We start from the raw sequence: 14706 nt of genomic DNA, 5'->3' as shown, positions 1-14706 counted from the left end.
AGGAAGAACCTGTATTCTCCAAAGCAGATAAGCTGCTTTTTCCAGTGGAAAGGAAGAGAATACGTCACTAAAGCCTTCCCACTGCCTACTCCAGATTTATCAACAGCCTCTTAGCAGAAGTCTTGCCACTAAAAGCTTGTGAAGTTTTGCAAAATACTGCCAGATAAGAGAGAAGCACTTGTAAAGACAAGAAAGGAGGCTGGATGTGCAAAGCAGCTCGTCACCATCCATGTCTGGCCAACACGTGCTCAAGGTCACCCCAAAAAGCACAAGGGAGGGGGAAACTCGTCTTTAAGGGGAGTCCAGAGGCTCTGTGAAGGTCTTCTTGCACATGCAGGATGTCCAAAATTCCTTCTGAGCTGGCTGTGTGTGAAAGTCAACTCCTTCCAGACCTCCTGCTCTGTTCTTATAGGCCTCCCTCCTTTCCAAGATATCTACATCCCCTTTTGTCCATCTTTAGGTGCTTTAGAACAGGACTGGCTTGCCAGGAAAAGAGCTTGGTAGAACATTAACCCGTAGAATTATAGAATTCAGAATGGTTTGGATTGGAAGGGACCTTAACGATCACCTTGTTCCAACCCCCTGCCATGGGCAGGGACAGCTTCCACCAGACCAGGCTGCTCCAAGCCTCAGGCTCAAGAAAATCCCTTTGCCACTCTCCCTCCTATCCACCTTCATCAGAAATACAGCTTTGAGCTTCCCTCTGGTTCTCTGTCGTTACTGACATCATAGAGATCATAGAATCCCACAGTCCCAGACTGGTTTGGGTTGGGAGGAACCTTAAAACTCATCCAGTTCCACTCTGTCTATGGGCAGTGACACCTTCCAGCAGACCAGGGTGCTCCAAGCCCTGTCCAGCCTGGCCTTGGACACTGCCAGGGATCCAGGGGCAGCCACAGCTTCTCTGGGCAATCCTCACAAGGAAGAATTTCTTCCCAATATCCAACCTCAATTTAAAGCCATTCCCCCTCAGAGCCATCCGTGCCCCTGCAGCCAGGGAGAGGAGGTGGGGACAGGGCAGGGCTGTGGCTCTGGCAGGCTGAGCTCCCCGGAGGGTTGGGATCCAGGATTCCTTTACCCACTGCTCCCGCAGGCGCTTCCAGCCCAGCCCAGCCCAGCCAAGGCACGTGTTGTGCTGCTGCCGAGGAGCCGCAGATGGCCCTGGGGAGCCTGTGTGCAAACATTGCCCAACACCTCCAGGCACCCGCGAAGCTGCGGCTGGAAACCATCCATCCTCAGCCTGGGAGGGATGGGCTGAGCGGGAGATGCTGCCGGGGGAGGATGAGATGCTCTTGGCTCTCTGCACCGCACGACACCGCTGGTACTGCAGAGAAGCATTTTAAAAGGGAAAGAAGCAGCTCCTCAGTACAAAGCCAAGAGTTTTTCCTCTGCTTGTACTGCAGAGTTTACTTTTATTATACAACTTTCACCCTTCCTGACTCAGATGTTTTGCCTGCGTTTCATTGCTGACCCGCAGGCCAATCCTCAAAGCAGTATTTGCTCAGGGTTTTGCGCGTGTGTGGCTTTAAAGTTCTTCTTTTCTTAATAAATTCAGGGTGGGCAAAAGCTTTTTTTCTTGATTTATAACAGGCTGGGGAGTGATGATGCATTTTTGTCTGGAAGGCAGGAGAGCAGGGGATGAGGAAGGTGCACCTGAGCAACCTGGGACAGTGGAAGGTGGCAGGGGGTGGAATGGGATGAGCTTTAAGGTCCTTCCCTTCTAACCCAAACTGTTGTGGGATTCTGTGACTGTGTGGTGATTCCTGGGCTGTGACGCAGGGGAGAGCAGAGTCCTCGCTGCAGGAAGGGTGTTTGTCCCTCTGCACTGCCTGATCTCAGCTGCTGACTCTTCATGAGACTCTTCAGTAACTCTTCACTCAGCTGAGAAACTTCCTGCAGGAATCACCTCCCAGCTCCGTGCTCTCCTTCTCACCCCAAACCTGAAAACTAATTGGATGCTCCTGCTGTATCCAGCAGCAGGGCTGGATTTGGCCCTGTGGCTCTTCCCACAGAGCCACCCTGCTGCTGTTTTTGCTTCTGAGCTCCTCCAGCTTCCCTTCCCTGGCCTTGCCTTCCCACCCTGCCTCGCGCCTGATTATATTGGGTCTGCATGTGTAAGTACAGCCTCCTGCCATCCTAATCATCCAAAGTGGCTATTTGAATAACAGTTGTTGGTGCCTGTAGCTTCCTGTAATTTTCCAAAGGAAACAAATCCATGCAGACTGCAATTTTGCGCCTATGAATTTTGAATGAATGTCTCTGAGAGCCTTGGTTCCTCTCTGCCTTCCGTCCTCTCCTCCCCTCGCCTGCCTCCCAGGCCCAGCTGAGCCAGAGGCTGCCACCAAAGGGGCACAACTGAGTGGCTCCTTTTCAGATGGAGCATTTTGGGCTGGGAAGGCTCCATGCCCCCTAGGACAGACACCAAAGCACAGAGCTTGCTGGGACACAGCTGATTTCACCCAGCCCATGGGAACAGATCTGCTCCAGGGCAGGACAAAGCAGAGCACGGAGGGAGAAACATCATTTGAGCATCAGGTGTCAGGATTTTTCCTAGTCTTGCTGCCTCCAAACAGACCTTGGGAGGTCCTGGACTGTCCAGCTCTCATGGTACCAATCCTTCAGAGCTGTTGTTACTGGCCAAGCTCTTCACCTTCTAACCCAGAGCAGCTGGAGTTCATTTCTCCTCCAGAGCTGATCCTCCTGATGGCCACAGTCCCTATTTATTGTAGAATCATGGAATGGTTTGGGGTGGAAGGGACCTTAGAAATCATCCCATCCCATGCTCTGCCACCTTCCACTATCCCAGGTTGCTCCAAGCCCTGTCCAACCTGGCCTTGGACACTGCCAGAGATCCAGGGGCAGCCACAGCTTCTCTGGGCACCCTGTTCCAGGGCCTTACACCCTCACAGGGAACAATTCCTTCCCGATATCCAACCCAAACCTACTCCGTTTTATTTTAAAGCCATTATAACCTTCTCCCTCTCAAGTTTCCCCTCTTGTTCCTCTGCGTGCCGTTTTATGACACTGAGGGTTCTCCTTTTTTATGACATTGTTGTTTTTAAAGTGTTTTTATCACCTGGTTTTATTACAAAATTACCGTACAGCACCCCAAGTGCTCTAGGAGTGAGGAGGGAGAGCAGCTCTGGAAATGCAGCAACTCTTTCCTGAACAGCTTGCAGCCTCGCCAGGGAAGGGGCTGTGATTTGGTGATGGATGGAGTGCTTGTTATCCAGTATATTTTTATCCATACATATATAAAGCACTTTGTGATCCCGGCGGATACAAGGCACTATATAAATGTAAATCATTATCATTATCATTAAATACCTTCTGCATCTTTTAAACCTACCAGTTGGAATCAGATACGTACAGGGCAGCTGCTCTCTGGGTTTTGTTGGGGAACCAAATGTGAGAGCTGTGATTTTTGTCTTCGTTAGCAATTAAATGGGATCTCATGAAAGACTCTTATTTTTTCCGTCGCAATTTTTTCGTGCTGCCACTGATTTGAAAGTCTCTTCTCACCCACTAGGAGAAATCTCTGCAGAATTCCCTAGCAACAACCTGAATAAGCAGCAGCCACCTCGGGTATGCGGATGCTCCCGGGATTATCCCAACCCACAGCAGGCTGTCCAGTGCTCATGGCTTAAGGACAGGGGGAGGATCCTTGGGGTCACAGGGAGGAGAGTTCAGCTCCTCCATGATTTATGGCTTGTGGAGATTATAGACTCTTGTCTCCACAACTGGGGCTCTGCAGCATTTCTGCTTGGCCGCTGCCCAACCCTGGGAATAAGCGACTGCACAAAGCTCCTGGATGTCCTCCTGTCACACTCAGGACTGCAGTGAGCACAGGGAACATATCCATGGCCCAAAGGCTTGTTCCTGCCTAACCCTGCTCCTTCTTCCCGTTCTTTAAGGGAGGGATTTGAGCCTGAGAGATCTGGAGGGTTGCACATGGAGGCTTTAGCACCACAGAAATGACCCCAGGCTGTGTGTGTTCCTGTTGAGGCCAAAAATGACCAGATTCTCTTTCTGCCCACAGGACAAGCCAAGCAGGCAGCATGCTGGATGCCCTTACCTGCTTTCCCCCCATATTTTTGTGCTAAAGCCTGACTTCCTTCCTGCACTTCCAGCAAAGCCACCCAGTGGCAGCTACTGACAGCACCTCCCTGTGGGAATTCATCTCCAGCTGCATTATCCTAGAGTCATAAAATCCTGGAATGGTTTGCGTTGGAACAGACATTAAAGATTGTCTCATTCCTGTGGCTAGCACAGGTCTTTCCCATGAGAAATCCTTTTGTGTTTTATAAATAAAGATAAGGTTTGGATGTTATTAAAAACAGTGTCCCAAGACTTGGACAGTGCAGACCTGGCCAATCAGGCCTAGGGGGAGGTTTCTGACTGACCAATCTGGGTGACCTTTGAAAACTCTATATATATGATGAAATCAAAACAATAAAGGCCTTTTCCTTCTTGCCACTGAGAACTGACTTCCTTACTCTGCTAGCTGCTCAACAGCGACACATTCCTCCCTGAGACACCTTCCACTAGACCAGGTTGCTCCAAGCCCTGTCCAGCCTGGCCTTAAGCCCCATGTTTGGGAGCCAGGAGCCTGGTCTAAGGTAAAAGTGTAGTTTTCAGTGCATTTTTTTTATCCTTTGGATGCTCCATTGGCATTTCCCAAAGGGAGATGACTGATGCAGGGCCAGGCTGCACTCAGAGCATAGTGAAGGGCAGGTTCTGACCCCAGAGACTGCGGACTGGTTGTTCTGAGCCCCAAAGGGACCATCATCAACAGTATTTCATTTCCCCTTGTCATGACAACCAAAGGGATGGAGTCAGAAACCTTAGATGTGTCACGGGTCTGAGCCCTGGCCTTTAAACCCCACTAACCTGCAAGCAGTGGCTTGCAAAGGTTTTGCAATATTTAGTTAATGGAACAAGGTTTTTCCTAGTTCTCTATTTTTTTTCCTTTTTTTTCATCCTGTTTTCCCCAGCCTCTCATGAGCTGCAGCCTCCTGCTGCCCAGGGGAAATCTTCCATTTAGCTACATTTTCCTTTCTCATTTCATGCTGTAATGGGGATTCATCATAGGTGTTAAATCCATAATTTGCCATGAATCTCTTGTCTCTCTCTGTGGAGGTCAGAGTTGAGTTTAAAGGAACTCAATATTATGGCTTTGTGGCTGTCCCTGGGGAGAGCACCAACCTAATTCCCTGGAGCAGGAGGAGCTTGGACAGTCCTGGGCAGGTCATCCAGTGCCATTACACCACTCTTTGCCACCTGAAGGGGCAAATTTGAGCATACCAGGCACCTTTAATGTAAAAAAAAAAGAGTAATAGCCCCTTCCAGAAGGTCATTTGTCCATCTGGGCATGTGAGAAGTATCCTGAGGCAGTAGAGGTTATTCTCCTGTTAATTACCAAGGACACCCACAGGTCAGTCATTAAGACGTGACTGTCCAGTTTTACAGCCCAGCTGGAGCCAAAAGGAATGGCACAGCCCCAAAGCCATCCCAGCCCTCCTGCCGGATGGGAAGCTGGAATCCATCACACTGACAGGGGCATCAAAAGCCAGGGACACCGGGAGAGCACCGTGAGGGATGTGAAACAGAAAGTTCCATTTTGCAACCAAAGGGTTCCAAACACTTCCTCCACCACGAGCTGGGAGATACTGGGAGCTGGGAGATACTGGGAGATGCTGGGAGATGCTGGGAGATGCTGGGAGATGCTGGGAGATACTGGGAGATGCTGGGAGATGCTGGGAGCTGGGCTGGGAAGCCTGAACCCTCTCATGGACAGCAGAGCAGCCCAGGCACAGTGGGGACAAGGCTGGGCAACACTTCACGGAGTAGGGAAATGTAAGACAAGCAAAAAGGTCTGGCAAAGCTCTGGGAATCAGGAAAGCACATCCGTGCAGGCTGGGCACCGGCAGAGGGCTGGGGTCCCTCCAGGCAGCCTCTCCCCTCCGCTCTGGCGGCTGTGCTGCCCTGCCGAGCCGCCGGGTCATTTGTCACCGGGGCGATCGATGGCCAAGCAGGGGCTGTCGCTCAGGTGATGTCACGCTCCGAGAGCCTCGCTCTTCTGTGCCAGCTGACAAGGGGAGAGGCAGTCAATACTCGTGTCAGGTCACTAACAACCCACCGAGCTGCCGGCGCTGCGAGCGGCATGGCATGCACATCGCATGCACATCGCATCGGTGCGCGCAGCTGGGAGAGGACAAAAGGAGCCGCTGCGAGCGCAGATGCAGATGCGGAGGAGCTCGGGCAGGATGCAGATGGGGGAGTTGGGTCCTGATTGGCAAGAGGGAGAATCGTGCGTGGGAGTGAAAGCAAAGCGAGATTGGCACGTGCGGGGGGCCTGGCTGGTGCGGAATGAGAGGTGTCAGCGATCCAAAAGCGCGTGAAGCAGAATGATGCCCGCTGTCCGCAGGCTTCCCAGGGAGCTGGGGCTGCTGGCTGCAGCTCAGGGGAAGGCTGGTGGGATGGGGAGGGAGCTGCTGGCTCCCAGATGGCTTGTGCAGACTGCGGGAATTGGGGTGAGACGCACAGGGGTCATGCCCAGGGCAGGAGGGGTGCAGACTGGGGTACAGGCAATGAGCACGGCAGGACAGAGAGATCCCGACATGCAGCACCCCCACATCACCCCACAGCACCCTCACGGCCATCACAGCCCACAGGAAATGGGGCCCAGGGCGGAGGCAGAACCATCAGGAGGGGCTGGGAAGAGAGAAAGGGGTGACTAAAAATCAGGAAGGTTTTTTATCAACCCTCTGTGCTTTACATCCATCAGGTCAGCAGAGCCCAGCAGACTCTGCAGAGAGAAGCCAAATGCTTCGTGTTCGATAAAACCACGGGTCAGAACCACGATGCCCTCCCTGCATCAAGACAAGGAATCACAGATTGGCACAGGAACACAAACATTAATCATTTCTATCTGTGTCTCTTCCTATTTACTCTGTGCTACTTCAGTCTTCAGTGTGCAGGTAGGAATGCTGCTGTGGCTCTGAGGGTTAAGGAAGGGAAGCTTTGATGGGATAGGTGGCGTCAGCAAACCCCTGAGCCCAGAAAATACAAAGTTTGTAAGAACTGTGTGAGCCCATAACTCTGGAGCAGGGTTTGAGGGAGCAGAGGCTTCATCTGCTTAGTGCTGGCCTGACCCTGCTGAACTTCCCCCATGGGATTGAACACCACTTCAGGCCCTGCTCAGATACAGCTCTGTCCTGTGGGGAGAGACATGGACCTGTCAGGATGGCCCAGAGGAAGCCACAGATCTGCTCCAAGGGCTGGAGCCCCTCTGATCTGGAGCCAGGCTGGCAGAGCTGGGGGTGTTCACTGGTGAAGAGAAGGATCTAGGGAGAGCTTAGAGCTCCTGCCAGTGCCTAAAGAGGCTCCAGGAAAGCTGGAGAGGGTTGGGACAAGGGATGGAGGGACAGGACACAGGGAATGGCTTCCCACTGCCAGAGGGCAGGGATAGATGGGATATTGGGAAGGAATTGTTCCCTGTGAGGGTGGGGAGGTCCTGGCACAGGTTGCCCAGAGAAGCTGTGGCTGCCCCTGGATTCCTGGAAGTGTCCAAGGCCAGGCTGGATGGGGCTTGGAGCCACCTGGGATAGTGAAGGTGTCCCTGTGCATGGCAGGGGTGAGGTGGGATGATCTTTAATGTCCCTTCCAAGCCAAAGCATTCCATGGTTCTATGATATTTATAATTTTTAATGTCTGCAATGTGAAACAAACGCCTTCCTCAGCTTTCTTGCCCCCATATCTGTAGAACTGCAAAGTTGTTATTCCATCGATACAACCCCAGCAGAGCCCAAGAGGGGTGGAGGTGTCCATGGAATGTTTCATCCTGGCACCACCTCCAGCCCAGATGTGCTCACTGGGGATGTAAGGATGCAATTTTGCTTGTCTCCTTCAAAGCAGGGAGAACAGAGCTGATGCAGATGCTGCCTTCCCTTCTCCTCCTTCACCACCTCCTCCTCCTCTTCCTGCTGCACACAGACAGGGTGCAAACCCCTCCAGAATGGGGGAAGCAGCACTTCTCAACACCCTGGTGAAACCTACCTAGGGATGACCTATCTCAAGACCCAGTTTTTCAGCACACAGTCCCTCTCTGTGGCTGGTTTTCCAGCTCTAGACACTACTCGAGGCAGAGGCTGCTTTTCACCTCTGAGCCCTTGGGTTTTCCTGGCTGGGAATGGTCAATCCCATGGAGATGCCTTCCCACCCCAGAGCCACACAGGGACACGAGCACGGAAACCCAGCCACCCTCTGCTATCAAAAGGAGCCAGCTCAGAGTGCTGTAAACTTAAGCTGCTCAGACATGACATCAAATATTTAGGTTATTTGGGATTTGCGCTCAATTGTTTGATGTTTCTGTTTCATTCCCAGTAGAGCCAGTTGCTGTTTTGCCACTGAAAATATTCCCAGCAGAAAATGCAGCTTTGTGAAAACCCAAAGTTGTTCAAGGAGAAGAGACTGTCTGGAAGAAAATGATCACATTTTCATCACTTCTTTTTTTTTTTTGTTTTTGTTCTGAATTGACATCCCAGCTCTACATGCTCTGAATTTTGCATTCAGAGAATTGAATTCTATTAAAAAGTGTGGAAGAAGGGTTCCAAGCTGAACTGTTTCTGGATTTGAAACACCACCTCATCGTATTTTCTCCTTGCAGCTCAGCATTACAAACAAATGTTGAGAAAGGGCCTTATCCAGGACATAACCTCTTTATTTCCTGATCAAACTCCACTAAAGAGCTGGAAAGCTGGGAAATGCATACAACTCAAGCTGCCAACCATCATTTTGGTAATGGAAATGCTTACTCTGCTCTGCAGGCAAGGACTGGAAAGACTTGGCAAGAAAGATGATTGAAATAAAATAAAAAATAAAAAAAAAAGAGGAAAATGGCTGTGATTGAAATGTGGATACACTTGACACCCCCATGACCCTCCTCCTGTCCCTGCCTTGTGCCATCGTAGGAGAGACAGGAGCTCTCACTTCAAATTAACTTAATCTGTAGAGTTAAATAATTCATGTTGATTTAAGAAAGCTTTATTCCTAATGGGACACACGTGAAGACAGAGTTAATATTAGAAGAGGCCTTGGAGGGGAGGAGAGAGGGAATTAGACTATAAAAGGTGAAGGTACAAGTTAATTGCCTATCAATTATTCACCTTAACTCTGGAAGTAGCTCCCCTGCCTCCTTCCTCACACCCTCATATTCTCTTTTCCTGGCTGTGGCCAAATTCCCCTTGGCACCTCTGGGACCAACCTTTTCCCTGTGCCAAGCACGTGGTACCTGGGAGCTTCCCGGGACAGCCCAGGTACACAGCCAGGCTGGAGGTGACACATCTCCCGCTGGGGACAACAGACCAGGACAGGCTCAGGGTGCTCCTGCCAAGCAGCCATGAAGGAGAGGAGCCATCCAGCTTCCCAACACCTCGTCATCCATCTGCTTCCTTGTCCTGGCTCCTCCATCCTCTGGGAATGGCGGGTCCTGCTGGCCTTGGTTACCATGGGCTGAGGTGTCACTGAGGGCTGAGGTGTTACCATGGGCTGAGGTGTCACCAGGGGCTGAGGTGTCACTGAGGGCTGAGGTGTCACCACAGGCTGAGGTGTTACCATGGGTTGAGGTGTCACCACGGGCTGAGGTGTCACTATGGACTGAGGTGTCACTATGGACTGAGGTGTCACCAGGGGCTGAGGTGTCACCAGGGGCTGAGGTGTCAGCATGGGCTGAGGAATCACCGTGGGCTGAGGTGTCACCAGGGGCTGAGGTGTCCCCATGGGCTGGAGGTGTCACTGCAGGCTGAAGTGTCACTGCAGCCACATCGGCATGGCAAGCTTGGTCTCCCCTCTCCCTCCTCTGCTCCCTCCAGGGGAAGCCAAAGCTCTCTTCAAAGTTTCTCCTCGCTTGGCTGCCTCCGAGATCTGGGAACTCAACACTAATTAACGTGTCTGCAAATCCCAGCTCGGCTGCCGGGGCCTCCAATTCCTTCACGGTCCCGTGAGTGCAGAAGGATCCACGAGCAAACCCTCTGGCTCCTGAAGCTACACGGCTGGCAGATGCATATTTTAACAACACACATCTGTTGGCAATATAATCTCTTGTATTTGCCCTCCCTGCTCCGAGCTTTGATGGAAGACCGGAGGGAACTCTCCAGTGGTTACAGCCAAAGTGTTTGCTTTGCAATTTCGCTCGATTGCTGCCTGATTTTATTTTTAAATTTCTCCAAGTCCTAATCAGGCTCTTACTTTATTTAATTAATACCCTGGCTTAGTTAAATAGATCATAAATTAAGCAGCCCTGCCATTAGAGATGTACCAGGTAGCAAAAAGCCCTCCAGTGGCTTCCCAGAACCTGCCTGGCTTGGGCTCCCCTGCCAAACTGCCTCGACATCCTTTGCTTGCAGAAAATCTGGATGTCTCCATATGCCCCAAATCCCATCCCATCAGCTTTAACAGCCTTCCCTGCTTGGGGCAGATGCCCCGAGGACATTGGGCTGTGACTCCTTCCCCAGACAGTTTGGGCAATAGTAGGAGGGAAGGTGAGGGAAATCTAGAGAAGGGGAACCCTCTGGCTTTGGGATGCATTAAACACATTTTCCAGCAATATTTGTCCCTGGAACTCCACAAAGAAAAGATTTTCCCCAATGCTGATGGCATTAATAGGCTCGTCTGTTTGAATGTTTGGACTTCCAAGGCTATGGAATGATCTGTTCCACTACATTTAACCATGTAGATTTGAAAACAATGTGACAAAACCTTAAATATTTAATTAAAATATGGTGTAGCTCTGCATCTGAGCAGGGAAGTAGGAGGCATCAGCTCCATAAAGCTGTTGTCAGACATGAATGACAGCAGTTGGAGCCTGAATTGGGAGGCATTAGGGGATTTCTTGATACCAAGGAAGTGGAAAATCTGGCAAGGAAAGACAAGGCAGCACCAACCCATACAAATAAATCAGGCAGGGTTATTTTTCCAGAGACAAGGCTGGGGGTGACAGAGAAGGATGGGGTTCCCCAGAACTGCCTCTAACACCCAGCTGGGTGAAGAGCCCCTGGAGTCCCTGGGAAAGCAGCAGCAGATATTGGGCACCAGTCACCAGAGCCTCTCAGCCACCAGAGCCCCTCAGCTCTGCCCCAGCTGGGACAAACAGTTACCTTGAGAGCTGCACAGTTTGCACCCAGATCCAGGGATGCCTTAGGGATCTTCTCCTGCCTAGGGGCAATCTGCAGCCTCAGGTGAAGCTGGGCAGACTGGGATGAAGGAGCAATCCCATGAGGCAGCTCAGGCAGCCTGGCACATCCCTTCCCAGCCCAGTGAGATGACATCCAGGAGATCCACATCCCTCTGGAGACAGCTGCTGAGCTCATGACTAAAGCAGGCTCACACAGTGGATCCTAAGAGCAGAGATGTGAGCACAGCTGGTGGCATTGCACATCTGGAAGCACTGGAGATGTCTCTCCCCCTGTACAGACACGTTTCCCCCCAGTCACACAGAAAGTTCAGCCTGAAAGGCTGCACACTGTCCCCAGCACTGGCTCCTAAAACACGGGTGCTTGAGGCTCTTCATGTGCCACTCCTGTCCCCTCCCTTGGGGTGGCTAAAGCACAGAGCACAGATCCTGTGGCAGCCCCTGATCTCACTGCTGGCACAGGACACCCCATCCCAAAGGAAAGGTGTGAGCTGCTCATCACCAACCCCCTGCAAAGGTGGGACCATCACTCCTACCTCCCCAGCCAGCCTGAAATGTCATAGAATCAATTTCCTGACCCACCAGGATCATCCAGCCCAACTCTTGCCCTGCACAGACACCCCAACAATCCCATCCCTGAGAGTGCTGTCCAAATGCTTCTGGAGCTCTGGCAGCCTCAGGAATGTGACTATATTTTCCCCCTAAGAACATCTGCATAAATACCCCTAAAGTTAAAGATGAGCTGCCAGTGCCTTCCAAATCTGCATTTTCTTATCGATTTGGCTTAAACTGAACAGGCTGTAACTTTAATTTTCTTAAAAGGAAAACACTCTGCAAATATAAGTTGCTGAACATCTTAGGTAAATGTACCAATTAGCAACTACCATGTATATCCACATAAACATTAACTACCATCTATTCAACGCATTCCATAACCCCAAAGATAATAACGATTTCCTTTTGATCCATAAAAACATCTCTCTGCTCAATCAACGCTTCGCAGCAGCTCTGACGTACACCCTGGGACTAAATTAGTTTTGAAATCTTTAGCTCTAATTAAATAACATTATTTCTTTTGTCTGGCTCCGGCAACGTATTCTGCTTTCACAACAGAAGGAGGGAGCCCGGGCGAAGGAGGGGTTGTCGGTGAGCAAGACAACATTCCCTTTTCCCAGCCATTTCCAGAATTATTTCATGTACAGGCACATGTCAGAGCTCTGAGCTGCTGCCAAGGGTTGATTGAGCAGAAGGATGAATCAAAGGAAAATCATCATTATTGTCAGGGTCAGGCAAGGAAGGGGTGGCAGCTGTGCAAGTTTGGGGGTAGGGAATATTGTAGGGCTGTGGAGGGACAAAAACAAAAGGAGGGGAAATTGCAAACCAGGAATTTGAACTCATTTTCACAGTCCAGACTCTAGTGAGGTGCACCTTCAGCCACAGCTGCTTCTTTCATTCAGTCCTTTTGGGTACTTAAAACTAATCAGCCTTGATCTGACTAAAAGCACCAAAATTCTTGATTTGGATTTTTTAAAAGTTTTTATCCCTTAAAAAAAACATAACCAGGAATAAAAACAACTGGGAAAGAAACAAATCCAACTTCAATCTAAAAAACCCTAAACATGCCAATGGTTTCACTTTGACAGTTGGATAATCAGGATGGATCTGGGAGCAGCAGTACAGACTGGGTTTTGTCCAAGCTTTTCAAGAACAATACCATTTTCATTAACTTCTCTGCAGCCACGTCCATGCCGGGAAGCCTTGCTGATGTGTCTGCCTTTTCCCAGCACTCCTGTGGGGAGAGCCCTCCCTCCTCCTGCTCTGCCAGCCGGCCAGCAAGGCTCTGCCACTGCTCCCCTCCCATCTCCAACACAAAAAGGTCCTCTACATGATTTTGGGAGTCACTTCCACTTTGCAATCCCAGACAATATCCTCCTGTGCTGCTCATGGGAAAGATTAATCACTGAGAAATGCAGGGTGATAAAATATTAGTGTGTAGATAGTTTAAAAATATGGCAATAGTTTGAAACCAGCCTTTCCTCAGGCGGTGGAGTCATCCCAGTCCTGCAGGAAGGGTAATGCATAAGTGATGACATTGATACTCTTCATATCCTTAAATTTATGGACAGACTCTCCTGAACTGGGGCATAAATTCATAGAGTTGACATGCCAAACACTTGGTGCCTGTGTTACTCCTCCTAGAAGTGCTGTACTCCACCCCAGAGCTGCTTTACTCCCTAAGCAGCTTCCCTTGCTCCTCTTTTCAGGATTGAGCTGCTCCCCCACCACTCTCACGAGGGATTCATTTCCAACCCTGTTGATCCAGCAACAAACCATTCTGTCAAAACCCACTTTGTGTGAGCATGAAGGCAATGGAACCCCCAACAAACCCCCTGACTCACCCAGGACAGTCAGCCGGGCAGGTCTGGATCGGATGGCTGCTTGGATGGCCTGGCACTCGTACACGGCGTCATCCTGGAGATCAGCTCGCAGGATTTTCAAGTGGTGCTGCCCTGACAGATGGTCTCCTACGACCAGATAGCGAGGGTAACCTGCCGGGGGCAAAGCACAGGTCAGGAGGCAGCTGGGGCCATGAGCCCAGGGGTGAGGAGTGCAGAGCACAGGTCCAGAGCCCCAGCACCCCACAGCAGTTCCCAGGATCCAGGCTGCTTCCTCCCCTCCTTGGCTGCCAGCCCAAAGAGAGAGAGGGAGAACCTGCCAAATTCAGTAAAGAGACTGAACATTTTGCTTTACAGGTTCAAAAAAGAAGTGCCAATGAAAGAGCATTAACTGAAATCCTAAGGAATCATGGAATCATAGAATGTTAAGTGCTGGAAGGTTTGGCTTTGACCTTGAAAGTTATCTAATCCCAAACCTGCCTGCCACAGGCAGGGACATCTCCCACCAGATCAGGTTGCTCAAAGCCTTCTCCAGCCTGGCTTTGAACTCTTCCAGGGCTGGGGCATCCACAGCCTCCCTGGGCCAGGGAAAGGGATTGCCCTTGCACCAGGAAACCCACTGTCTCCAGCTCATGGAATATCCTCAGCTCCCCAGGTCAGCTGTGGTGACACCCTGGAATACTCCCAAGATCAGCTGTGTGTAAAGCTTGGGCTCTGGGGGCTCTGGCAGCCCTGGTCAGCCTGGCTGGACACACAGGATGGACACACGGCAGGGAAGAAGCTCTCCCCCCGTCCCGCTGGTGCCCAATGCCCTGTGTAACACAGCTCTGGCACACGCTCGTGCTTTTGTTGTTTCTCGAGTTATCAACAGCAGGATTTGCTCTCCTGAACCGCGAGAAATACAAATGATGGGTTTGTTTGTATTGCGCTAATTAGACACTGGCTGAGCTGGTATCACGCGAGCTGGCAGCTCCTGCGGCTTCCAGCAGCTCCAGCTCCGTTAATTGTGGAAGTCATTCACATCAGCTCCCTACTTCACTGGAGCTCTTGTTACCCAGTTGTGTTGCAAGGTCTTGCATGGGAAGCTCAGCTCTCTAATAGATGCAAAAGTTGTGGCTC

The 14706-nt window shown here is 50.8% G+C and overlaps 1 protein-coding gene and 1 long non-coding RNA gene across 4 annotated transcripts in view; one reads left to right on the top strand and one right to left on the bottom strand.

Annotated features, from left to right (window-relative positions):
• Positions 1 to 14706, bottom strand: part of KIRREL3 (kirre like nephrin family adhesion molecule 3) — a 344735-nt gene that overhangs the window by 81892 nt on the left and 248137 nt on the right. For all 3 annotated transcript variants that reach the window (XM_085081763.1, XM_085081764.1, XM_085081765.1), the window contains one exon: positions 13591 to 13740. In XM_085081763.1, the coding sequence (XP_084937889.1) occupies positions 13591 to 13740 (150 nt within the window). The remainder of the gene's footprint in view (positions 1 to 13590; positions 13741 to 14706) is intronic.
• LOC146427430 (uncharacterized) lies at positions 5664 to 8523 on the top strand. Its single transcript, XR_014856383.1, has 3 exons — positions 5664 to 5873; positions 6788 to 6980; positions 8386 to 8523. It is a non-coding gene; the product is annotated as an uncharacterized LOC146427430 (long non-coding RNA).

Source organism: Lichenostomus cassidix, chromosome 24, assembly GCF_008360975.1.
Source record: "Lichenostomus cassidix isolate B80296 chromosome 24, HeHo_3.0, whole genome shotgun sequence".
Lineage (NCBI taxonomy): Eukaryota > Metazoa > Chordata > Aves > Passeriformes > Meliphagidae > Lichenostomus > Lichenostomus cassidix.
The sequence above is the reverse complement of the archived record's forward strand: the minus strand, read 5'-3'. Positions and strand labels throughout refer to the sequence as shown.